This window comes from Chamaea fasciata, unplaced genomic scaffold, assembly GCF_029207755.1.
Source record: "Chamaea fasciata isolate MVZ Bird 193981 ecotype frontalis unplaced genomic scaffold, bChaFas1.0.hap1 SCAF_3, whole genome shotgun sequence".
Classification (NCBI taxonomy): Eukaryota; Metazoa; Chordata; class Aves; order Passeriformes; family Sylviidae; genus Chamaea; species Chamaea fasciata.
The window spans coordinates 99,665,138-99,691,710 of NW_027094088.1; the positions used below are offsets into that span (position 1 = coordinate 99,665,138).

Sequence of the window (26,573 nt, forward strand, 5' to 3'; positions counted from 1 at the left end):
GTTGCCTAATAGTGGCCTGCTTTTATTTTATTAGAACTACAACACTGAAATTAGTTACTAATGTTTTGAGGTCTTCCTTTGATCTTAATAATATGTGTGGTGAGAATTGGACAAATTGGTAATTGTCTCCAGCTGGAGACAAAGCAGTTGGAGGAAAAGCCATTTCAGGATCCTCTGTAGTTGCTTAAGTAAATCCCAGGATTAAGAACATGCAAATTTTACTGGGGGAGGGAAGAGAGAAGGGACTTGCAGTGCTGAACAGAAAAATGAACAAAAATTATTGTAGGTGGGCTAGGAACTGAAAATGTTTGATTTTAATTGATTTCAAGAAAATGGAAAATTCAGTTTTTCCCTGTTCTGGTTGCAGTGAAGGCCAAAGGCTGGTTCACAGGTGCAGCTGACAAACCTATCCAAAACTTTTGTCATAGCTAGGACAAAGAGAAAGAAGAGACATGACAGAGAATTGGTTCTGGAGGTCTCCTCTGCTGTATGTACAGGTACAAATGAGTAATGCTTCACTATGGGACATCTGAACCATAGTTTGAAGCTTGTTTCCTTCTGCAATCCAAGCTGAAATTTTGTGTAAAGGACACCTGTGTCCTGCTTCCTGAGTGAGGCGAGCCCTATCCCCAAAATATCTTGTTGCTCAGGAATGAAGACATGAAGACTTCTCTGATCAGCGTGTACAAGAGACAACAGTCTTCTGGCCTGTTGTGAGTGGTGCCTGAATCCTTCAAGAATCCTACCTAAAAAATCTGGGGAATTCAGGTCAGAGTTTAAACAAGTCAAAACTACACTTTTAAACAGAAAAAAAATCAGAAGTACTTTCAGAGCAGCAGAGATTATGTCCTGTCAAGCTCTATTTTCCAGCAGGATGACAGAAATATTACATTCAAGACTACTAAGACTGGCATTCTTCCAACAAAATTTTATTCCACAAACACATCCCTTGTGGCCTAATTTTTTGGTCTGTGCCTGCATTTCATAAAATTGTAGAATAATTTGGGTTGGAAGGAACCTCTGAATCATCTAGTTCCAAGAGACGTTCCATCAGACGAGGTTGTTTAAAGCCCCATCCATTTAATGAATGAAAAATAACAAAAATAAACAAATGAAAGAAACATACTCTCTAATCATTTCAGATGTTATCACCAACAGTTTAAAACAAGCTGGAGATATTTTCATAAGTTGCTCTGGTTTCAAAAGCATTATGGAAAGACCTTGTATTGGAAAAGGAGAGGACTTGGAGAAGCAGAAGAGCAGAAGGCATTTGACTGCAGGGAGATGTTCTCAATTTTTATTTGTAGAACATACCTTAACAGAACTACACTGAAGTGGCTTTACTTAGGGTTCACAGACTGGGTGTTACTCGTGTAGTAGACACTATGAGGCTGACTTGGGCAGGAGCCATCAAACACTTCAGAGTGCTCAGCCTCATAACATGCATGATACGGCCATAGAAAACGTCTTCAGATTTCTTCACAATACCTAGTCAGAGCCTGGAAGCAGTTTTGTTTCTGAGGAGGGATTTCCAGGCTTGGATGTTTGTGGTTAGAAGCAGCTCCAGTCTTCCAGACTTAAGGCCAATGACCACTACTGACAGTTAGGGGTTCAGCAACTTTTCTGGCAATATTACTTCTCTGCTAACAACAGAAGACCTCAGAGTAAGACCCTGGGAGAAAAAAAAATCTTATAAATAAATCTTCAGGTATTTTTAAAGAGGACATAAGGGAATATGCACTAATACACTGTTTGCTTGTACCTTTCTTTGCATGATGTGATTTGTAACTGCTAGTTCTTGCTCTGCTCTTTGAATTCCTTGTGAGCTCAATTCATCTCTATAACTGCAAGTATATAATTCTTGATTTTCTTTGTGTTTTGTTCCCAGCTCTTCTAGTCCCTTGCTGTCCATTTTCAGTGGTATTATCTACAAGGATTGGTATTGTTGGGGCAGAGAGAGCAGGAAGGAGATTCAAGTCAGTGGTAACTTCCCCAATCCATTGTCCTTGAAGAACGTGTATTCTGAAATGCATGAGCATCAGCACCTGCACCCTGCATCTCGCTACAGAGCCCTGTGGGTTGGCTTACAGTCCAAAACCACAACCTTACCAAAAGAAGAAACAAAGAGCAGGGATGAGACTGGTCCTGTAAGTCCATTCATATTGAAAGCTCATGGGCCAGTGTTGTAAAACTGCTCCTTAGATGGTTCATTCGGATCGTCACCACCTCCGCTATGTTATAGTAACCGCTCATTCCTACAGGCTCAGAGGTTGCAATTTGTTTCTCCTGGAGCTTGGAAGAACCTCATTCTGTCCCTTGCACTCTGCCTTGGGCAGGCTGCCAGTAACACACCAGACTGACACAATGTTGGCTCCAGCAGCCACAGACCCTGCTTCTAGCTCAGCCTGGCCTTGGAGCCACATCCCAGCATGCCTGCACCAGTGCACTTCAAGGATGTGACTTACTCTCCACCTCCACTGTGATTCCACTGCACATCTGCTGCTGACTCTGTCCTGTTTCAGCCTTTATTGCCCTTTAACTCCCAGGACTCCTTTCTGCCATGTCCTGATGACAACCCAGAGGTGGGAAGTGGAGAGGTAGGCACTTTGTTTCCATAGAATTGCAGGAAATGGGACAAAGTGACTTTTGGAGGATCCTGAGTATAGCACCGCTTCTGGAGAAGGATAAACTCCACCTACCCTGCATCAGCCAGGTGTTTAGCTGATCTGCTCCTAAGCTCCTGTGATGGAAATCTCACAGCCTTCAGCCCCCTCACAGACAACGATAGGCAGAGCAAAGTTCCCTGTTCCATTGCAGATATGTAAGGAAAAGCATAAGGAACAGGTCAAGAACACAACAAGCTTCTAAACAAATGCTTCCAGCTTCAGGCAATCACTGAAGGTTTCTTGAGCTGGAGATGGCATCCAGGTTCTGAGGTACAGTAAAGCTCAGCAGATATCTCACCCCTTCTAGGAACAATACCTATGTTTAGCCTTCCTAATAGCCAAAGGTAACTGGTCTCAAAATGTACATGTTTATCATACACACAACTCTACATGTTTGTCTTAAACCTGCTCCCTGATAATTTTATTTGATAGTATGTGGATCTTACATCATGAAGAATACTTAGTAGTTTTGCAACCTTTCTTTATAGACCATTCCAACTATTTCATAAGCTTCTATGATATGACTGCTCAGTTGGCTCTATTTCCAAGCTGAAGTGTTCCCCACTATTTGGCCTTTATTTGTAAGGAAGCTCTTCATTTTCTTTAAAAAAATGCTGTTTCTCTTCAGTGCATAGTTGTACTACAACCTTTCTCATAGTGAGCTGACCAGAACTCAGCCTAACAGTATAGGAGCTCTTGAGGCTTATGTATAGTGCAGATACTAATTACTTCTTTTAATATTCCTCTCCTCTCCTTTCTGATAACTCTGGACTATTTAGCTGAATGCTGAATCAATGGTTGTGGACAACTTTGTCCAAGATCTTTTCTGAATACCAGTAAAGAGCTGACAGCTCACTGTTGTGACCCTGCAGCTGACTGGATTTCCTGCCTGTCCCTATTACTTTGCAGAGCTGATGTGCCACTGCCATGTCACATCATGTCATGCTGACAGCTGTCACTTTGTTTTCTATTCAAGTTCACTCAATTGTCCTACAGCTCTGTGCAGCCTTCTATATTTTTTTACTTTCCTGATGATTTATTGTGATTATTTATCTCTCCAAATCAGTTACAAATATATATGGACGTGCACAGTGTCCCTGAAAATACCCACACTCCCCTCTTCCTGTCAGAGAAACTGCCTATTGACTGCCACCCTTTCTTTCCTGTCTATAACAATTTACAAACCCACAGAAGGACATCTCCTCTTACCCTCTGAGAACTGACAGAAACCAAGCCTATTGTCCAAGAAAAAGGCAAGATATAATATTAAGAGCTTTTCAGAAAGCCAAACACTTTGAATTGTTGGCATATTTACGGATATCCCAAACATGGGACACTTTCTGTACAAGGAGTTACTGAACAGTTCAGCACTTAGTCTGGAAAAGAGACAACTGAAAAGGGTCATGAAAGAAGACTGCAAAATCAAAAGCATTGTCACAAAGAGGATGAGAAGCAAACAGCCGCCTCACTGTTTACTCAAAGCCAACAGTCGGACTGAAGCTCAGGTGAAGCCACGGAGCCAGGCACATTATCCACAGGAAGTGTCACACTTTGCAGTGGTAGTACATGTTGTGGAAGCAAAAATCTACAGGCTTCAAGGGGAAGCTGGAAGAGTGTACAGAAACCATTTCCAGCTAAGGCTGCTCTCAAGCTAAATGGTGCTGGTAGCTTGTTGAGTAAAAGGTAGAAGGTGCTGCTGTAGGAGCACGTCCCATGTCCAAGTCAACATGGGCTACACCAAAACTATGCATTGCTCAAAGAAAAGTCACATGAAAGAAAAAACAACTCATCTGAGGTTGCAAATGCTCACAGCATTTTTGCCTCTCCCTAGGTGCTCTGTCAGTTTGCAATCCCAATGCCCTCGTCTAATCCTACAACCATGGAAGAAACCTACACAGTCACCTTCAGATGCTAAAGCTGTTCTCTGGGGGAAATTATAAAGCCATCTACATATAAAGCCCAACTAAAAATGGCATTTAAGACCTAACTTGTTCCTGACTGTGGCTCCAGTCATCTTTGTGGAGAGGATCCACAGAGTTTCAAGGGCACAAACCACACAATAGTAGACTCTGCTGGTCTTCTTTAGCTCAGAAGTAAAAGAGAAGAAAAAAACCCCAGTGTATTGTTCTGATTCTTTATAAATACTTTTTAAAAATTCTCTTTTAGTCCACACTAATTGTATCTTCCAGAGAAAAGGATGTCTTTGGTTTAAATCATTAGCAACAGCAACTGTTTTGACAAATAGAGTCTCTAATTATATCACCAATTTCAGAGCAGGGAATTCACCTTTTTTCCTACCTTCTGTTTAAGGTAGAATTTATTTGCATTTAACCACCTTCCCCATGTATGGTGTGCCACACTGTCAGGAAATCAAAGATGTAAACAGTCCTGTCCATCAGAGCAGACCAAAATTTCAGCCCCTTCCACAGCAGTTAAGACAGTGCTCTGACAGAAACACTCTGTGGATTTGAAAACTTTCACTTTCTAGAATCATTGGATCATAGAATAGTTTGGGTTGAAAGGGTCCTTTAAAGGTAACCTAGTCCAACCTCCTGCCACAAGCCCGGGACATCTTCAACTACATCAGGTTATTCAGAACTCCATCCAATCTGACCTTGAATGATTCCAGAGATGGGGCATCCACCACCTCCCTGGGCAACCTGTGCCAGTGTTTTATCACACTCATTGTAAATAACTTCTTCCTTATATTTCATCTAAATCAGCCCTCTTTCTGTTTAAAACATTTATCCCTTGTCCTATTTCAACAGGCCCTGCTAAAATGTTTGCACCCATCTTTCTGCCTCTCTCCCACCTTGTTCTTCTCAGACACTGTGCTTATTCTCACCTCTTTTGATTTTGGGACCCACCACAGCACATACATTGGGAATGTGTGTGAAGCAATGGGACAGCAGAAGTCTTACACAGGTCTTTTCCTGCATATTCATTCCACTTCAGGAAATTATCTGGCAACCAGGAAGTGGGTTTGTGAAAAGCATACAGCAGATCTGATTTCCCAAGGGGAGCACCCTGCTGGACTTTGGCCCCTGAAACAGAGCAGAAACCCTGGTCTGCTCTGCCCAGCCACCATTAGGGGCCAGGGCAGCAGCTCTGAGAGCCAAGGAATCTAACACCTACACAGTCACTTCCCCTTACCCAAGCATGACAGACTCCTTCCCCTCTACAGCCCCCAGACTGACAGGCAACCAGTGAGCCAGGCAGTACCTTGTCATTGGCACAAATATACAGCCAACATCATCTCAACACAGGTAAAGCTCCTCCAATGCCAGCGAGAGTGTGTCTTGCACCAAAGCAGCTGGGCCAACCCCATTGTTTTGGAAGCTGTGTAGATGGAAAAGACAAGATCTGCAGGTGGAGAAAAAGCCCAAAAAAATGAATTGAAAAAATTATTCGGTAACAGTTCAAAGCCTGCATATGGGATGAAAGCTGGCTTATGCTTGATAATTCCAAAAAATGATTCGGTAATAGTTCATCCTGTACAATGGGTTCTCTGTAATGAATGCAAACAGCATCCATGAGAGCCAATAAAAATTACGTACCAGTCATTCAGATTATCTCTCTCTGCCTTTGGGTAGTTATGCACCCAAGTAAGAACTTTCAATTGAGAGAAAATGATCACATGCTAGTTTAATTCACCCGAGATACATGTCTGTTGTTGAGGGATTTGGAGCATGGCACCACAGCTTGCTCACATGTTATCACTGCTTCTCCAGTTAAAACACATGAGAACCCATTGATGCACCAGAATTTCCCTCCTTCAGTGCTTGAAATCCACATGCAAAACAGTGTTCAAAGAAAACTAAATAGCTTTCAAATTTCTTGCTTTTATCTGATTTAGAAACTGACTGAAGTACCCCAGAATAGTTACTGTCCCTAGTGAATTTATGTCCTTCTGCCTTAGGGCACAATATTCCTTTCTCTGAACCCAGTGGCCAACTTTACTTTTACAGACCCTTAGTATTTATGGAAGAAAGTTAAATCTCCCATGGAAAGTTTTGATCCTATCGCTTTTCAGCTTGGTGGTGAGGAACGCTGCCTAGGATCCACTGGGAGCCTGTGGTACCTTGATGAAATACTGAAGATATTTCTAAATAAACCAGCTTTAAAATGCACTGATATACAGAAGGCTTTCAAGAGAGAGCAGAAGATTGCTCAGAGAATGCACAGTAGAGGGAAAGCTGGAGGCATGGATGCTGCCAGAGTCTTAGGACGGCCTTGTCCTGGGGATTTCTGAGCTGTGTTCAGAGATTTGAGCACACCTGAACGCTAAGCAAGCCTGCAGGCCAGTCCCAATTCTTGTCTTAGCCAAGAAGCAGAAAATTTGACCTGTGGAAGTAACACAAGCTCATAAAGTAGTTAGTTGGCTGTCCAAGTACCTTACACAATAACAGCTCCTTAAGCCAATCTAGTTCTTCTGCCTGTTTTGTATCTTGAAATTAGTTGTATAGATGCCCTAAAATGCATTACTCAGTACTCAGCTAGATGAAGTGATACATGACTTCAGAAGCCAGAAGTAGAGGTGTCCCAAATTCAGAAGTTCCAAGGCTTCCCTTTGATTAATAAATCATTTCCACTTAGCTCCAATCTGTCAGTTGTCACCAAATTCCAGCTACACTAGGGAAAAACAGCATTGATAATAATTTTCATTCCTATTATTTCTGCTTAGTGCAGAAATTATTTTGATGTTAAAACTTGCCAGCTAAAGACAGACTGAAAAAATGAAGGGGTTGTCTATCAGTGGCAGGATGACCCTGGCTGGACACCATGTGCCCTAAAGCTCCTCTATCACTGTCGTCCTCAGCTGGACAGGGAGGAGAAAATACAACAAGAGGCGTCAAAAGCATGCATACATAGGAGGAAGGGAAGATAAAAAGGGTTCAGACAGCCCAGCATTTTAGCCCTTGTGACTAGACAGTGCCCAGATATCTAACCCTCAATAATTCCAGATGTTGCAGGGGAGGGGGGGGCAGCAGAATCAGAAAAAAATGTTTGAAAGAGTTTATATTACTATTTCTACCTGACCAGCTGTACCAGCCTTGCCATGCTGGCTGGAGGAATCCAGTTTTTAAAAGACCCTAAAGGGCAAGAAACCACACCAGGTCAGGACAGGACTGCACCTTCTAGAGGAAAATGGCAATAAAATTAAACACTGAAAGTTTTCACTGAAAACCCCAAATCAGAGCAGATTAGTTATTTGACATTTACATTGATAGGCTCTCTTTTTTTTTTTTTTTTTTTTTTTTTAATTGGAAAATTTTAAGAGAAACATTTGGCCAAATCTCAAATGATTTTCCACACCTCCTCTCTCCCTTTGTTTCCAGCTGCTTTACTGACTGCCTTACTAAACATTGACTTTTTCTAAGTTATTTCTTTCTGTGAGAAATTCCTTCAGTTTCATGGGAAGTGGACTCTTCAAAGGAAAGAGATCTGATATCCCAGATATTCAGAGGCAAGGGAAAATAGTATTTTATAACTGACACTAGCGGTCAATTACTTTTCTGTGATTAAGAGGAAGCATGTAAACACCACTAGAGGCCAAGGCAGACACCCACTTTTGAGCATTACTTTCTAGAAATCATTTCAGTAAACATCATGTACACATCATTTCAGAAGGCAAAGAGAGATCCTCAGTAGGGAAGGAGCCACCTGCCTTAACGGTTTGGCCATTTCATCCTGTAGCACCCTGAGGTGCAGTGTTCTCTCTACCTGGGAGTAAATCCTCCTTGCTTTGGTCACATTACATATCCAGCATATCCTGGCAGCCCTGCCCTCACATCCATCCCAAGTATCAACACCAAAGCAAGCTTTCATTCCCACCACTCCTGGGATGACAAGCATTTCTTGAATACCTGACACAGCCTTGTGCCTCACCTCTGCTTTGGAGAAACTTCCGTTTTCTTCCAGTTTTTAACTAGAAGCTTTCATGATTTGGGAGGCAGAGTACAGGAACAAAGGATCGTCACCTTCAAATTCTCCTGAAATAACTGCCTCTAAAGTTACCAATCATTCTAATGTCCTCCCTTACTGGCTAAGTTGCAGATGAGTGACACCCGTCCCCAACCACAGGCACATGTGAGATGTTACACAATACTCCTGGTTGTGTCTGTACTTGTAAACTGAATAGCGTCAGGCCCCGTCCTAAGAACTGGAGAATGATCATCTACACTCTTCTTCTAGTGATACTTAAATTGCAGCAATGCAGTTACCATGACATGGTGTAAAAATGATTTGTTGAAACCTGTCAAAATAATCTCCAATATCTCTGATACTTATTTGCCGTGGAGATCTGTTTGAAATATTGCCTCATTTTCAGTGCAACAGTGTCTAGTCCCATTGGGCAATCTACAATTTACATCTGGGAAAGGAGGAAAGCAAAGTACCTATGATGAAACTTCCCTTTTGATTCCATTTACAAGAATATTAGCAGAATCTTTACAGACAAGATAATTACTTTTCACAACACTGTCACTTGCATAAGATTATTAAATCCTCACAGGCAGGCCTGTGGTCTTTTATGACCCATGCTGTATGCACTACACTTGTGGCAATATTATAAATATTATAAAATATTATTTTTTTAATTAAAAACCAGAAGAAAACGCATCTAAGGAAGAAATGCTGGTAAGAGGACATAATATTCATGATTGAAATCAGAAAATATATCATTTGGATGATTTTGAATGCTAAATGTTTTGTGTAATTGTACATATGCATGCATATAACTGTATATTGCAATTATACTGATGCTGCAGGTGAAATTCCTTAAAAAATATGAAATATACCAATCCCAGTCAAAACACCCAGACCTTAGTGAAAGAGAGCTAGCAGAGCAGTACAGATACACACAGAGCAGAAGCGGATTTTGGGGGGTTTAAAGCAACCCTGCATTGCCTATTGCCAGTAACATGTACAGGAGTGTGCACCAGCTCTCTGAATCCCCACTAGTGCCACAGCTCTCTCTATCTCCAGGCTCACACAAATCCTTTCTGCTCAAGATGTGCCCACATACAGCCAGTCTACTATTACCATTTTAGTGCTCATTCTCAAATCTGTGTTGTATCTGTACAATTTTGTATCAGAGATCCTGATAGTAACAGAAAAATTGGAGTGCAGAGAAAGGCACTCCAGAAGAAAGAGCCAGATGTTCAAAAGAGATAATAAATAGGAGAGAGAGAGAGGGAGAGGGAGAGGGAGAGAGAGAGAGAGAGAGAGCGAGCGCAGCTTTGGCAGAAACTGCTGTAGGGAAAGGTGGTTCCAGGAATTGGGAGTATAAATTCTGATTAGGGCTGGGCTGGTATTTCCCACTTCAACTGTCTAGTTTTCTCTTTAATGAGGAAATGGAATTTTTACTTTTACCCCACTCAATGAAGAATTAAATGGGAAAAAGGAATTGCCTTCATAGGTAAGCAGACCCAAATCTCAGGATAACCCCACTGAATGAGAGCATTCCAACTTATACCTGATCTTACTGCAAAATTATTGTCCTTCAATTATATGTAGCTGCCAAAGGAAGTTCAGTACTCAATCAGCACTTTTCAAAGAGTATGATAAAAATTACTCCTTTCTGAACATGCTCAGGGTAGATCTTTTCTTCTTGGATATACTCCATAGTCTAAAACACTAAGCAAAGAACAGAAGATAGAGATCCTGAAAAACAGTCAGCAAAGGCAGACACATTTCTGAATTCACACTAACATGGATGGTTTGGTTGTTGTGATTTTCATTCACTTGTACAAAACCCCACTTATTTTAGTTGTGCTGATACATGAGTGCAAACCAGTCTGTACCAGGGGATACTCACAAGTACTTTGTATAGAAATGCCACTTACAGGACAAGCACAAAGTAATGTGTCAGTTTATCAATACAAATTTGCAACTAGGGCCCCTGTGGATTAAGGATCAGGGTCAAATTAAAAAACAAAGAGAGCCACTAATTTGATCACAGGGCTGGAACATGTCTTAGGAAGACAGGCTGAGAACTGAGGTTGTTCAGCTTGGAGAGAGAAGGGTTGGGGTGACTTTAGAGCACCTTCCAATAGAAGGGGACCTTTGAGAGAGCCACAGAGGGACTTTGCACATGGGCATGTAGTGAACACAGAGACAGGACGAGGGAGAATGGCCTTAGGTTAGAGTTTAGGAAGAAATTTACTGTGAGGGTGGTGAGGCACTGGCACAGGTCCCCCAGAGCATATGTAGACTCCCCATCCCTGGCAGTGTTCAGGGCTAGGTTGGGTGGGCCTCTGAGCAACCTGGTCTAGTGGAAGGTTCTCTGCCCATGGCAGGGGGCTTAGAACTAGATCATCTTTAAGGTCCCTTCCACCCCAAATGAATCTATGATTCTATGACCTAGAGATTCTTTAAAATACAGGAATTTCTTTTCTTCCAGTTGGAAATACTGTAAGTGGTGCTAAATAAGATTATTTTCTCCAGGTTGTACTATAAATTGTTCGTTTTGGTGACAGGACTATTTAATATTCTACACAAAGAGTCAGTTGTTGAGTAAAATGGGCTTTGAAATACATTTTACCTCTTGATCATTATCTCTGTATTAATAGATTTATGTGCTTTCATTCAGTTTAAAATCCCCATACTTTTCAAGATCAGACAAAATATATTAGCTATGGACACATGCCAAAAGAAGTACTTAATCTTTAAGAAAGATAAAAAGATAAAACTAGTGAATGATTCAGTGGAAGGATGAGACAAAGGGGGAAAATTACTCCAGTTAATTAATGATACACATTTCCTCCTTATGCCCTACAACATTCATAGAGTAATCAGGCTGGAGAGGTCCTCTAAAGTTCATTAAACCATTCCTCTTCCTCAGGGAAGGCTCCACTACACCTGAAGGTACACAGACATCTATACCTGCAGATGTTCAATCCAACATCACAAGACTTTTCATGGACACTGTACAATGTCCCCAGGCAAGGAGCTGCACTCCTTCACTGTACTCCTGCATCTGAAATATGGTCCTTTCTTCCTGGAATTAAATTATATTTCCCATTTTCAAACCTGGAAACATAAAGACTAGAAATATAAAAGGCTGCTGCAAAACAAGATGGAGTAATCTGAAAACTACTCCATCCTCTCTCACAACTCCTCCTGAAGCTTGACATCTCAAACTTGCTTTAAGCTCTATACATAAACCCCATGAGTATAAAAATGAGCATATACATTTTACACACACTTGCTATGTATGTAGGGTAATATTTTAAAATCACATTTCTTTTTTTCAGATATTAAAAACCAGCAGTGTGGGGTACATTAAATTTTCTCACTGTTTTATTGGTAGATGCTCTTAATTTCAGACAATTATACCAGTCACAGGAACACAGAATGATTCTTGGGTTGGTAATAGAATTGTGGAAAGAATATTAGATAATTAGTTTTGGTTCAATGTTTGTTGAATGACTAATAGCCTAACTGATATAAATCATATTACCTGTGGAGTAAAAAAGTACTGAAGTACAGATGACACATCAGACCTAGGTCATTCCTTTATCTCACCAGCATTTCACTCACATTTAGCCACTATCTGTATATTTATTTAGAGTGAGTTTTTAAAAATGATTCTCACCACTAAGTTCTCACAAGTGTGAAACAATCAGGGTTTCCATGAGGCTACAGAATCTGATCACACTTACCTTAAGAGTATGAACCTTAAATGTCACCAAGGATCCCAGCAGCTTCTATAAATTGCAATTCCGGATAAATACTGATTCCTGCAGTATGGAAAATGAAGTGATTGTTAACTGAAAAACATGAATGAAACCTAGGCTGACACTTAAAAAATGCCAGCTTTGGTTGCATGATGAAGTTAATTCATTTGCAATGATGATGCATTAATACACCAGCTTCTATTGAAACGTCCAATCTTCCCCAGACAGCTGTTCAAGAACAACTTTAACCTGCTGTTAATCTGCTTAAATCAATCTCAACAACCTGAACATGCTTCATGTCAGGTCCCTGTGTGGACAGTGATGTGGACTGAGAACGGGCTGAATGGCAGATCCCAGAGGGTCATAATCAGTGGCACAGGGTCAAGTTGGAGGCTGCCACTACTGGTGTCCCTCAAGGTTCAATATTTAACTTTTTCATCAGTAACTTAGATGAAGGGACAGAAGCCTCCTCAGCAAGTTCCCTGATGACACAAAGCTGTGAGGAGCAGCCAACACCCCAGATGGTTGTGCAGCCCTTCAGAAGGACCTCAATGGGCTGGAGAGAGAGGCAGAGAGGAACAGTTTCAAATCTAATATAGGCAAATGCAGGGTCTTGCACCTGGGGAGGAACAACCCCGGGCACCGGCACAGGCTGGGGCTGGCTTGCTGGGATGCAGCTCTGTGGAGAAGGACCTGGAGGTCCTGGTGGACAACAAGCTGTCCATGAGCTGGCAGTGCCCTTGTGGCCAAGAAAGCCAGTGGTGTCCTGGGGCACTTCAGGAAGAGCATTGCCAGCAGGTTGAAGGAGGTGTTTAAAGTGTACTCCGACTTTCTTTGAGGTGAAATAAACGGCACGCTAAGGGCAGCCTGCATGTGCCTTCTATCTAACAGTACAAAGCATATTCCTTAAATCATACAGGCTTTCACCTAAATACATCATCAATACTATCACAATACTTACACTTTGAACGTAAATGTATAAAACCAAAACACTGGCTTTAAACCAGTCAGTCAAAATAATCTCAAAACACAAGAAATATACTCATTTTAAGCTGAAAGTTAACCATTTCCAACTCAAAGCATTACCACCCTGCAGATCAACCACATTTAGTTTCTTACTGCTTTTGACAGCCCACAAAATCATTGCTGATTGATGCCTTCAACCATAAATGCAGCTCTAGATCCAATATAATGGGATTTAGGCCCACCATGAGAAGGAGCAAACTCTACCATATTCCTGCTCTTACAATGCCAGTTCTGTCCACTCAGTCCCCAACTATCCCTGTATCAACCATGCTGGAAGCCAGTTCCCACTGCTAACCATTCCACATTCCCATAGCCCCATGTATGATGTAAGCACACCGGAGTTGCACACTGATAGCTTCTAAGAGATAACATAATGCCTCAGGGGGAAGGTGTTGCACAAGTACAAATTTTGCCACTGCATTTGGATTTCAAAGTCTTGAATGTCAAAAGACAAGACTCCAAAAAGAGGAACATAGCCCGAAGCAACCACAACTGCTTTCACATTTTCTCAGTGCCTAAGGAAAAGAAATAATGGTACTTTAAAGCACAAGTGAGACTGACATTGGAATAATGAATAGTTCTGTGCTAACTAAAAAGCATGAAAAGCATATAGACAATGCAGAAATTTGACAACTAGAGGTAAAAAACTAGGTATTGAGAGACTCATCCTTTAGTTGAATGGGCAGAGATGATGACTAAAACTCAAGTTTTTAAAGATAAAAATATCACCTGAAAGGGCCTTTTTAAACTAAAAGCAGCAATACAACCAAAACCAGAAGGAATTAAAGCAGGTAAAATTAAGTCAGGGAGGAAAAAAAAAAAAATCACCCATGTGGCTAATTTTTCTGTCATCTAACAACAAAACCAAAAAATATCAGGCTATGAGAAAACAAGGCTTTTACTAAAGTAATTGTAAAGATTCTGTAAATACTGTCCAAGAGACCTGACCAGATTAATACCTCTCTGGTTTATAAAGCAAAACACTTAAGAACCTATGAGTCTCTTAAAAAGATTTACAGTGACAGGGAGATTCACTGATTCTTGTCGGATCCAAAGTTCAAGGCAATTTAAAAAGGCTTTAAAAAAGCAATAAAAAGGTTCCTTTAGGATCAAAGGTAAAAATTAATTCATTCGCTAAACAGTGACCTACTTAGGTTCAAGGATTTTTTAAAATTTATTTAACTAAACTCTTTTTTTTGAAGCATAGGAAACTACTGGCATGGCCTTAAAGTGCTTGTTATATGAACATACACCACTTGATCTATGTTGAACCACAGCTGGTTTTCCAAAACAGAAACATCAGGATCAGGTTTTGTATTTACAAGAGCTAAGTTAATAGGACGACTCTTCTGAACTTCTCCTTTATACACTGGTGTGGCAAGAGAGGTTTCCTTACAGAATGACTCAGAGGAACCCAAATCAGGCATTCTCAGCTGTCCTCCTGACAACCATTTGTACCATTTGCTACTGAAGGCAACCCAAGAATATAAAGCCAAAGTCAGTTTTTGAAAAATCCAATTGTGTGTCATCCTCCAACAACCAGAAAAAATTGTTGTGCCCTTGTAAAGATAGATAAGCTTTTAGGCAAAATAACTTACCCTTGATCTTTTATCTAAGCAGTCACAAAGATTTCAGAAACTGAAACACACAGCTCGTTAAATAAAAGACAGGCAGCCTCGTTGTATACATAAATTCTTATATAGAAAACATCCAGGGTTACATCATAACCAATTGCTGGTGATTTCTGAACAAATACAGTTCACAATGGACCATATTCATAGTGTGCTTTGGTCAGTACTTTAACTTTCATAAACTTTTCAGTAACCAACACAAGGTTTAGGAAGTCCTGGTTTTGTGTTCACCAATGAATCAAAATACAAATTCACTGGTACTGTGTCCCAATTTGAAAAATCCCCTTTTTCAAATAAGAAATGAGGTAAAAAGTTTCTTAAAAAACCCCCATAAATCAATGAAATAGTCGTCCTCTTCCACGTCTGCTCTTGAGATGACTGGCAGAGCGCCGAAGAGTTTTCCTCTCTTGACGATGTTGTTTCTCAGCTTCCTGCTGTTTCCTTTGCTGCTCTGACTGGAATATTAAAACAAAAATAGACTCAGATTCCTGTAAATTTAAACATCACCTTGTCCTTGTTGTCCCACTATCAATATATCAAGTCATAATTCCATTAAGCAAATCTGGAAATGTTACCATTAGTTGCCCCATGCTATTTTGTGTCAGACTGTAATTGTTAATTCTAGATATCCTTAGGCATTATCATTCCAAGTTTTTGCAGAGCAAATGTTTAACACAAACATGTTAAAAAACAGTGAATAATGTATGTCAGATAAAAAACAATCCTTAACAATACACTCCAGAATTTATATTTAAATACCCTTAAGAAAATCAATCCCAATTTGTGGTGACCTAGTATCTACTTTGGTTAACTAGTGTTTTCAAGTTTAGTCACAGAATAGAATAAACTGAGTTGGAAGGGATCCACTGGTTACCACTGAATCCAAGCCCTGGCCAAAATCACACTGTGTGCCCAAGAGTATTGTCCAAATGCTTCTTCAAATCTGTCAGGTTTAATATTGCACAATTTAGTTTTAAAAAGACAGAACAATTAGTTAAATTTGCTGAAGCATACATGTCCCCTAAAATGTATTCTTAGGAGTTCTTGAAAGTATTTATTATGCTGTATGCAATTCTAGAAGGACTTTCTACATGAAAATAATTCTAAATCTCTGCTCCTGTGGCACATTCTCTTTTAATGTTTCTTTTAATCAAAAACATGCTGGAAGATGTTTTGATGTACCATGTGGATGAAATGGCTCTTACAGCCACAAACTACTATTTTCTTTGGAAGACTAAAGCTCTTTAAACTAAGCATAAACTGTAACTAGCAGACTTGAACTAGCCAAGCTCAGGCAACTGTTCATGTAAAAATGTACTCCAGCAATTTGAGCAATTTCAAGCAGCCCAGGATAACTGCACCGACAGTGTGACAGGAATACCACTGTGGATGCAGCTGCATTCCCACTGCATCTCATTCTATAATCAACAGCATTCATGTCAGCTTGTCTCCCCCAGTCTCCCATTCACATATCATTTAAGCTGAGCTAGAAGGTTTGCTTGCATGGACAGCATTTTGGCTGAGGTGAGATACAAAACAATTTACCAAATATAGCAATCAGGCCATGCTGGTATCAAGGCAGAAAAAGCTACTGGTCTTAAAAGAGTTTGATGAAATTAATGAATTCCCATTTTCACTGTAAGCAGAGAAACAAGAAACCCACTATACAAAAACACAGGTTGTTTCTCTCTGTCTCCAGACTTATTCTGAAAGAGCCTTGATGAATCTTAAGTTCATGTTGACAGCTACTCATAGTGTACTGAAACTGAATTACCTTGCTCTGCATTAGAAATTTTAAGGTTTGGGGTTTTTAATGGTCTTCCATAGTATAGGGGTGTGTGTGTATATATATATGTAGATGTAGATGTATATATATGTGTGTATATATATATATGTAGATGTATATATATTCATTCATTCTAGTAGTATATATATTCTAGTAGTATAAGTACTTTGGTATTTCAGAAATCCTGCTATTTTGTTAGATCTATTTGCTATGATAAAGCATATTGAAATTGAATAATTAACTGCCACACTGTAGGAATCATATTCAAATTCCCTGAAAACTAAACTGTGAAATATCAATGACAAACAGATTCAGCACTGGATCTGTCAGTGGTAGCTGGGCATCAGGACGCTACCAACATACCACACCTGCAGGAGCCAAGTTCAGCCTGAGTTCTACTGACTTGGGAGTTGAAGTGACACCAACCCTATGGAAGGACAATTCTCTCCCCTACTAAATCTTTCCACCTACTCTTAAATACACCTGCCCTTTGAGGAAAGGGCATCACAAAGCAGAAGCTGACATTTCAAGTGACACTAAAATCCCCTTTTTGGCTTGTCAACTCCAACTCTTCATCGTCTGAAAAGGAGGATGCCAAGACTGCATAGCATGACTTCCTCCTAGCTCTCCCTGCTTCATTCCTTAGGACTTCAGAAGATACGCAGAGAGTTTGTTTATTTGAGAGAAGACTTGTCTTACTTTGTTATTCTCTTGATAGGAGAAAATATCTCCACTGCAGATGCATTATTTTTCTTTAAATTAGATTTTAAAAAATCGTTTTAATGTAGATGACTATAGCGTACATATTTCAATAACGCAGTATCAATAAATAGTGAGGAAAAGAAAATCTATAAATGTTAGAAGCACCATAATTAAAGAAAACCCTCAAAGCTGTATCTTATCTGATGGAATCAAGTAAAACTGGCATTCCGAACCACTGCTGTGCCAGTCTTCCTGGATGGTCTGTCTACCTTGCTCCCAAATCTTAGTCAGCAAAAGGTGGCAGATCAGTGTGCAACATCTACCGAAAGAAACCTTGTGGCTTCGCACTTCTTAAGTTAAACCTACCGTAAAAAAGATTGTGCTTTGAAGCCCTGCAAAGCCCATTTATTAAGCTACAAGACACCAATATCAGATGTAACATACCAACATTACAGAGTTGGTAAAATCACCAGAAAGGCTACCCTACATGGCACTGCAGAGGAATTTGCAACTTATTCCACAGTCACATTTTAAATTCCAGTAATATAGGAGTAACAAACAAACGAAAAAAGACATCTGCAAACAGATAATAATCCATAAAGTAAGTAAGATACAAACAGTCAATAAAACTGTGGGGTTTTGTTCCTTCAGGCATATCCAATGCAACAATTAAATACCTAATCAGCCATTTTTCTGACAGTGTATTACCAGTGAGAACAGTATTTCACCAGTAGTATGGAGAAATGTTTTATAGCAAAGATGTTTACCTGAGGAAAACCAATTTTAACCAAAGTAAAAGTTGTCAGGTTAAGTATCAATGCATATGGGTCTTCAGCTTTTAAACTGAATCCTCTCCTCTAAAGCAATTTTCTAGTAAAAAAATCCCTAAGTGTACTGCAGCAGTAGCAGAGGCACATAGGCATTTATTTAACTGTCCCCACACTATGAAGCAATCACCTACAAAATACAACCTACAAAACTCTTTAGAAATGAAATTCAAAACCCTTTGGAAAGGTAAATAGGCAGCAGTCAACTACACACACTTCACATGGAATTTGACAACCAGGATAGGATCAGAGCTCATTCCTGTGACCTGTGTTAGATAAGGTCAATAACAAAGGTTGTTTGGAGCTCTGCTTCTATCATGCTGAGACCTCTCAACACGCTAAATCAAGAGAAAGCCTAAATTGCAACACCCTGAATTGCATTTGGACCTGCAGACTGAGATCTGATCAGTGCTGGCACTTAAGTCACAGGCAAGGCCACAAGCTTCTGGTGGTACCTCTGCAAATAAACCATTAAAAGATGCAAGCCATTATTTTCCACCGGAACATAAGGTTTTATGAGTGTTGCCTGAGTTATTCGGGATAAACACAGAGTTCTACCTGAGGCTTTCATTCTCTTGGCAAGAACCTGAAGAGTTGGCAGCTTATAAAGAAATGAAGAGGGACATTTGCTTGACGGTTTTAAGTTCCTGTTCTTTCATGCAAAAACTAAAGTTACTTGTGCATTATCTTAAAAACTATATATATATATATAGCTCACCTTCTTTAATTTGAACGTTGCCTGTTTGCTGCCTACTGTGGTATCAGACACATTGAGTGTGCCAAGTTTTTCTTCAAGCTTTAAACGATCTTCAAGAGTTTTCCTGCAGAGAAAAACTAACATTAGGCCCTATTTTTGCCATCTTTTTACTATAATGAAAGTTGATAATGCAGTCAAAAAGTATTTCAATTTCTCTGAAATGCCATAGCTAAAAAAATAAACATTCAGGAAACAAAGACAAATTCAAGTCATTCCCTCCATATACTGCTTTCAGTAAAAACACTTTTAAAATTTATGTAAAGTTCATTGTTTTTGCTGCTAAAAAAGTAACATGACTCTAGTTGAGAAAGAAACCACACCCTTCTATTGCTATAGTTTTCTATGAAATGTCTGAAAAAGTCGGTGATATTAAACTGCACAAATGTAAGGTTAGATATATTCAGTTTCCTTGAAGTCTTATAATTTCTAAATTGTAAACACTTTTAAGGGAAGGAAGTAAGCTTGAATATACCCCAAAATGCATTAATCTCCAAACAAATCACTTCACTACTTAATTCAAGCACAAATGCTTGTTTGGACACTGTGCCTGCAACAGTCTAAGTAGTTTTCTGAATAAAAGAACAATATAAACAAGAGAATGTGATAAAGACAAAACCTGGGCCCAGACAGGATCTCCAAAGAAGCATATGCCTTCAAGCACACTGCCTATCACTGAGTTTCTGTAAGCAAACTGGTGTAGAGCCTCTCCCTCAGGCATCAAACTCCAGCATTTCTGTGGAGAACAGGGTAGGTGGTGTGGTCAAAATTAACAGTTTTCAGCTCTCCTCCACTGGAAGTTAATGTCCTGCAAAAGCAAGACACATGGATGTGCCCCACTTGCTCCAGGTTGTGAGCTGGTATTTAACATCATAGCTGCTGACTGCAGTTAAGCTGGGGTGTAAACTGGAACAGGTGAGGAGTGAAAAAACACCTTGTTCCCACACAGCCTCCAGCTCAGGGGGGAGGCAGGCAGGCAGGGAGAGCACTGGCTTCAGCCAGCCTCCCTAAAGGCACCTGTGAGTCCTAACATGGAGCATCCTTCTCCTATAAAGCAAGTCCTACGAGTTAAGTAGCACCCTCTGAGAATATGACATGGCTTGTGTGATCAAACTCACTCTTTGTGTACTTAGAAAACATTCTCCTAACTGTAAACAAAATTACTTTCTGCAATTTGAGATGCTATTAGAGCTTCATTAGCTCTCTCCAAAGCGGGCCAAGAGACATTTTCTGTACAATTTTTATAGTGGAAAATAAATAATCACAAAAATAGAGATGACATATATATAATAAAATAGCAGCAAGCAAAGTCAATGGCATTTACTGTGTATGAAGAACTCATGGCTGTGGCCTATGCATGAAGTCTCTGAAGTCCCCTGAATTTTGGTTAATGAGCCATTTCATGTAACAAAGACTTTTCAGATTAACAATGAAAAATTACTGTCAATAACTACTCTAATTCTCATGACTAGGTACTTTGTATTTTTTTCTTAGTATATTTTTCATTGAGTACATGTAAAAACTTGTTCCATCTGTGCGAATCGGAAAGACAAGCTAAGCCTTAGAGCTAACTGTGGCAGAAGATCAGTCACCAACATTGTGGTGGGATTTCTACATTCAAGTGAAGTCCCATTTTTCTCCCCTTTGAAAGTGAACTGGAGAAATATGGCTACTACCCAGCAATTATTTAGCATGACTGCCTAGACACTGCTTCAGTCAGGAGAAAAATTAAAATGAGTAGATACTAGCAACATGCTGTGCGGTTGTAATCTTACTGAAAAAACAAAGGTATGGCTCTATTTATCTGAAAATGTGCAGACCTCAAGTGATAGTGAATTGTACATACTGATACACAAACAACAGCTGGGTTTTTTGGTTTTGGTTGGATTTTTTTTTTCCTCTTCCTCAACAAATCAATTCAAAGGATACATTGTGAGAAGTGCATTCCACTGCCCAAATGTAAAAACCAAACAAAAATTTCCCCTGCAATTTTTTTTTCCTTATTGTAAGAAGACAGTTTTACAGGACTTCTGCTGTAAAACAGGAATACCTCTTTAGCAATATTAAGGAATATCAACTAAGCTTTTTTTGGCTTTCTTGGCCACCTCTGAAGACACATACATTAACTGTCATACTTTTAATAAAATATGACTACTATGATTTTTGACACGTTTTAACTTCAGTAACATACTCTTTAAAGGGACATCAAGTAAATCAAGAGAACTCTCAGCACACAGATAAAAATCCTTTCCTTTTATGGCTTCCTTTCAAGTTACTAGGTAGGAAACTTATGTTGCAGGGAAAGAAAGCAAGGATTTGCAGGTTTGTTGTGCAAGCGTAAGAGTACGAAAGGGGAAAATTAAACATAGATTGACTTGAGACAAGGTGTTTTACAGAACCATGAGTAAATTTTGCAGCTTTCCTGCACAGAGAAATGTGTAGACTGTTGGTCTAGGAAGAAATTTATAGTACACACCACTGCTTTAAAAGTTGGGCTTGGAGCTGTGCTGAGTCAGGAACATGTCAAAAGAAACACCCAGTTTTATATAAGTCATTAACTGTTTCCTCAGGTAGAACATTATATGATTAGAGAAAAAAAGAACATCTAGCCATTAAATGCATAGTGAAGGTATTAAGGTACTTAATTATATTGGTCACAGACCATCATTCCGTAATTTGGATATATCAAATCAAAGACAAACATGCCAGTCTCACCAGATTGTACATGCCACTACAGTCTTTCCAATTTTCAGTATGCTACTTGAATTAATTACTTTTGTGCTGACTACTTATCACTGAGTAAGGCCAGCACAAAACGTATTTACTTTCTTCACAGAATTCTAATATGTAAAAATGCTTACTAACTAAACAAGTTAGCTCACAACACAGGCTAAATCATTATGACTACAAAATCGTCAGATATGCATTATATGAGACATATATCAGCTGTTGATTTTTAAATTTCTTCTAAGAATTTGAGGAACACCAAGGTCCATACTGAGAACAATGGTTGGATGAACACAAACGGGATCAGTGAGTATAGAGCTAATTGCTTAGACAAAGATTAAAAAAAACCCCATGTAAGTAAATTCAACGACAGCAACTCAGAAAACAAAGGAAGTGATGTTACCACATTCATTTTTTTGGTCATCCTATTCAGTCCTCAAATTCCTCTCTTTTTTTTTTACATCTATGCATCTACCAGAGACGGTAACTATTAGCAGCAAATCTTAAGACAGATTCTCCTTTCTTTACAAGCAGCCTGTTAAAAGTCTTTTGATGGTTTATGTCATCACTGATATTCCTTCATCTACAGGACAGGTCTGTGGTTTTGGCTTTTCGTGGGGTGAAGTAATTCTTTTTCTCCCTTAAACCCATATGAAAGCATCTACTTTGCCCTGTGTCACACTGCATTTTTTTTTCCTAAATGTTTCTCTTCCTAACAACTGTCTTGGCTTATTTACTTGAATTTCCACACTGTTGTTCACAGTTAAGCCTTCCATGTTTTGAACAAAATGAAATCTTTATGTTTCAAATTGAGTGTCCTTGAGAATCTGCTTTAGAGCTTAGCAACTGAATTTGTGCAAAAGAACAGTATATGACTAGGCTGCAGTCATACAGCCTTTTAATGAAGTATTTAACTTGGACTGAAAATACAGTGTCATTTGACCAGTGTTTCAGGCTCCTTCCAAGTTACAGCTAATATGACTATAAACCTAATCACAATGTAAAAAAAATATATTTTTGACCTATAATACTTTGCTGGAGTATCCAGAGTAGATTTTCTCTTGACAAAGAAGAAAAACTGATAAAGTTAATCATGAAACAAAGAAAAAAGGAAAAATAATCAGAAGAAAATTAATGGAAATACCTAAGGAAATTAAAAGTTCAGAATAAATGGGTTTATTCAACAAAAAAAAAAACGAAGAAAAATCCCTGTTTGAAATCACTGGCTGACAAAAAACAGCTAAGGAAAACATGGCAATCAGTTCTGCTGAACTGCTATAAATCCCTATTAATAAAATACCACTATTTCTATTTAAAAGAGGTCTTACAGGTACAACATGGAAATCATAGACCATCTGACTACCATAGGAACACTGTCTTGCTAATAGTTAAAAATCTATTTTAATGATCATTTTAATGATCATTCTAGTTAAAAGACTGAATTTTTATCAAGTGCTTCTTTATGTGCCTCCTGAAAATTTTCATCATAAAACAACTAGATTGTAGAGTAGTCATTAGTGACATAAAGCAACAGCTCCATTATATTATTCACTTTCTTTTCTTTGGCTGTATAACTTCATTCTAAATAAAATCAAAATGTTTATTACGAGATCCATCTAGCCCAACAACCCATTTTCAATATTATTCAAAATTCTGCTCTGCACCAGCAGTGCTGCAAGAATATTGAAGCCACTGTCTTCAAAGGTTTAATGAGTGTCTGTGCTCCAAACAATAAAATGCTATTAAATCTCATCTTCTGAAGGGCTCAACTCACCTCTGAAGAAAACTAAATCAATGAGATTTGCAGTTGTTGAGCACCTCAAATGCATGTCCTTTAATTTAATGTGCTCTTCCTTCAGTTTGACATGCTTATCCATGTACTTATTGTTTCAGATGATTATCAATTTAAGGAAATGAAAAAACCAAACCAAACCAAAAAAGCTACACTTAACAAAAACTCTCCTAGCCTGGTATTTTGTATTGCAAAAAGAAAAACAGAAACAGTAAGTCCTGACATTATAAGAACAGTGTAGATTTTGAAAATTTCTTGATGCCATAAAAACATCCAAGACAAAACAATTTTTCTTTTACCACGCTGACCCATTTTGATCCTACTCCCAAAACAGTGACTACTCACAAAGTATTCTAAACCCTTTTAGACAGTCAGATGAAAAACATCATCTGTTAACAGTCTGTTAACCTCATACTGACACTGGTGGAGAAATATACCCAGTCTCACAAGAGATCACTTTTACCCGTGAGAATAGCACTTCACCAACACTGAATAGAGGATCCCCCAACTTGACACAGTAATATCTTACTCATTTCATTTGTGTTGTGTCTCTGTCCTACTTCAAATAGTGTTTTGTTTATCTACAAAACAAAGCTTTCAACGACTATGTCACTTTACCCTTGGATCGCCAAATGTAGCTTTACTACCAAGTGCTTCCAACCAAAACATTGCGGGCCTGCACTGTAGGGAAATATCTGAGAATCATCCACTCCCACCTATTAAAATAGGAACATTAGTCTTACTTCATTAATTTTTGTTTTTTGGCAGAGTCTTTGAAGCTTCTGAATTCTTCTCCTTCTTTAATCTCAAAAAACTGAGGTTTTAGTAATGTTTGCTGATCCTCCTTGAGCCTTTCCTGCCGCTTTAGTTTTTCCTCTTGGCGTAAAAGCTTGCGCTGTTTCCTGACCTCTTCAACCCAGCCTTTTTCATCATCTGAACTCTCAGAACTTTCTGCATCACTTGCTTTTCCTTCTGGTTCTTCCTCCTCTTCCTGCAGACAAAAATAGTATAAAATAAGAAATCATCAACTAATTTTCTTTCCAAATCATTCCTTCAATTAGAGTACGTGACAGCTTTTACATAGATACAGCTGAAGAGAACTACAATTTTTGAACAAAGGCAGTAACAGCAAATGAAGCCAAAAATATATTATAAAGTTGTTACTATCTACATATTTTATGTTTTTCAAACCTGTATTTGTGCAAAAACAATATTACATCCAAAAACTAGACTGAAATTATAAATTACACTTAATTATTGTATCTGATAAGACATTCTTGCATTGCCTCCATTTTTCTGGGGTGAAAAGACTGAAAGCGTGAAACAGAGGAGAAGAAAAGCCTATGGAGTTTTCTTAATGCAAATGGAAAATATTTTACCTGTCCTTGTGCTTCCAGTTCTTCTAAGATCTTTAGCTTCCTCTTTCTTTTCTCACTTATTTTGGAAACAAGTGGGTTAAGTAGCCTAAATTCTTCACTCTGCTCATCCACCTGGAAATCTGGATTCTCAAACATGACCTTAAAACGATCATCTTTGAGAAGGCTGGGCAGATTCTGGAACAGAAGCAAAGCATGAGCAAGTTAGACAATTCTGAAACAGACATTAACAAAATAAGTAACACTTTTTCTTAATTAAACAAAATTAATAACCAGCATCTGGAATGCCAGTTTCTTTATCCTGCCAGGTCACATAAAAATCAAGATTTATACTTATTGTACTTTTACAAAGACTGTTTTAAGCTACCTGTAAGCAAGAGTTGTTCTAATGCACAGTACAGACACTTTAAATACCCAATTACTAATATTTTCAAATACATGTTTCTCATACATTCAGCCAGCTAGTCTGGAGACATGTTGATATCTACTGACTAATCAGCAGCACCTCCAAGGCAAATATACTGCCTGATGGGGATGAGTCTACAACATGTAAAACAAATTATAAGGGGTAAATGTCTGTGTTGGCTTGCAATAGTACTATTATTTTACTGTAAATACTTAAGAGGAAATGTTGTTATACATAACACTTTTTCTTCACTACTTTCACATACAGAATGAAAAAAGCAGTTTACTTCATGTCAAAGTAAAATGAACTCAGGTTAATTATGCTACTGGTGAATTCAGAACAGGTCAAGCTACTAATTCATCTTATGAGAAGACCAGTTATTGTCATTTTAAAATCATTGCATACATAGCTTTTTATTAGAAAATGCTTATCTTTTAACATAGCTCAACTTATACCAGCATATTAATCCCACCACTGCATTAGGTTTTCATTGTTACTGAAGAAAAGGAAGGTGGAACTAAGGATACAGAAAACAAGAAGAGTAAATTTCAAGCACAAAAATGATGCAAATGTGTAAATGTCAACCACAGCAAAAATTAAACCCCAAAGCCTAAAATAAATTGCTCATTATAGGACTCTAATACTGTTTCAGAAAAATAGCCTGAATGTACATTTTTATATACGCTCTGTTTAGTCCACTTAATAACACAACCTCTATGTACTCCAAGACAAATCAGTCCCCATCTACTGAACTCTCATTTTCATTGTACCATTTGCTTAAGTTTGCATTTAAGTTACACCACCACCTTTTTGGTAGTTCATCCTTCCTACTAACACACATTAACACATGAGATTTCATTATTTATCACAGGCAGCTAGTGTCTGCCTTTCATGAATGCTATATTCCTGTGAGAATGAGCACCTATGAAGCACCTACCTATAAAAAGCCTCCGCTCCCATTAGATATTAAACATCTACCCATTTCTTCAATTAAGTCTCCTCTTAGCAGAGAAATGGATTACTTTTAACATCCAGACCAACTCCTGTTGCATAAAAGCAAACCATTTTGCCTGTTCTATAAAATATATTTAACTGTATACACAAAAAAAGGCAATTGTACCTTGAATTTTATAGATAACATCTATCCTGTCATGGGCACCACCAAAAAACCAAAACCAAATGCAAACAACAGGTCTTCTT

The 26,573-nt window shown here is 38.7% G+C and overlaps 1 protein-coding gene across 2 annotated transcripts in view; it reads right to left on the bottom strand.

Annotated features, from left to right (window-relative positions):
• Positions 1–13,903: 13,903 nt before the first annotated feature.
• The window catches only part of NOL10 (nucleolar protein 10), a 50,345-nt gene continuing 37,675 nt past the window's right edge, over positions 13,904–26,573 (bottom strand). Inside the window, exons 19-22 of one of the 2 annotated variants that reach the window (XM_066179925.1) lie at positions 24,971–25,144; positions 24,335–24,582; positions 19,037–19,139; positions 13,904–15,458 (exon numbers count right to left, since the gene is read on the bottom strand). In XM_066179925.1, the coding sequence (XP_066036022.1) occupies positions 15,339–15,458; positions 19,037–19,139; positions 24,335–24,582; positions 24,971–25,144 (645 nt within the window). In that variant the 3' untranslated portion in view covers positions 13,904–15,338. The remainder of the gene's footprint in view (positions 15,459–19,036; positions 19,140–24,334; positions 24,583–24,970; positions 25,145–26,573) is intronic. The other variant, XM_066179926.1, reaches the window with a different exon arrangement.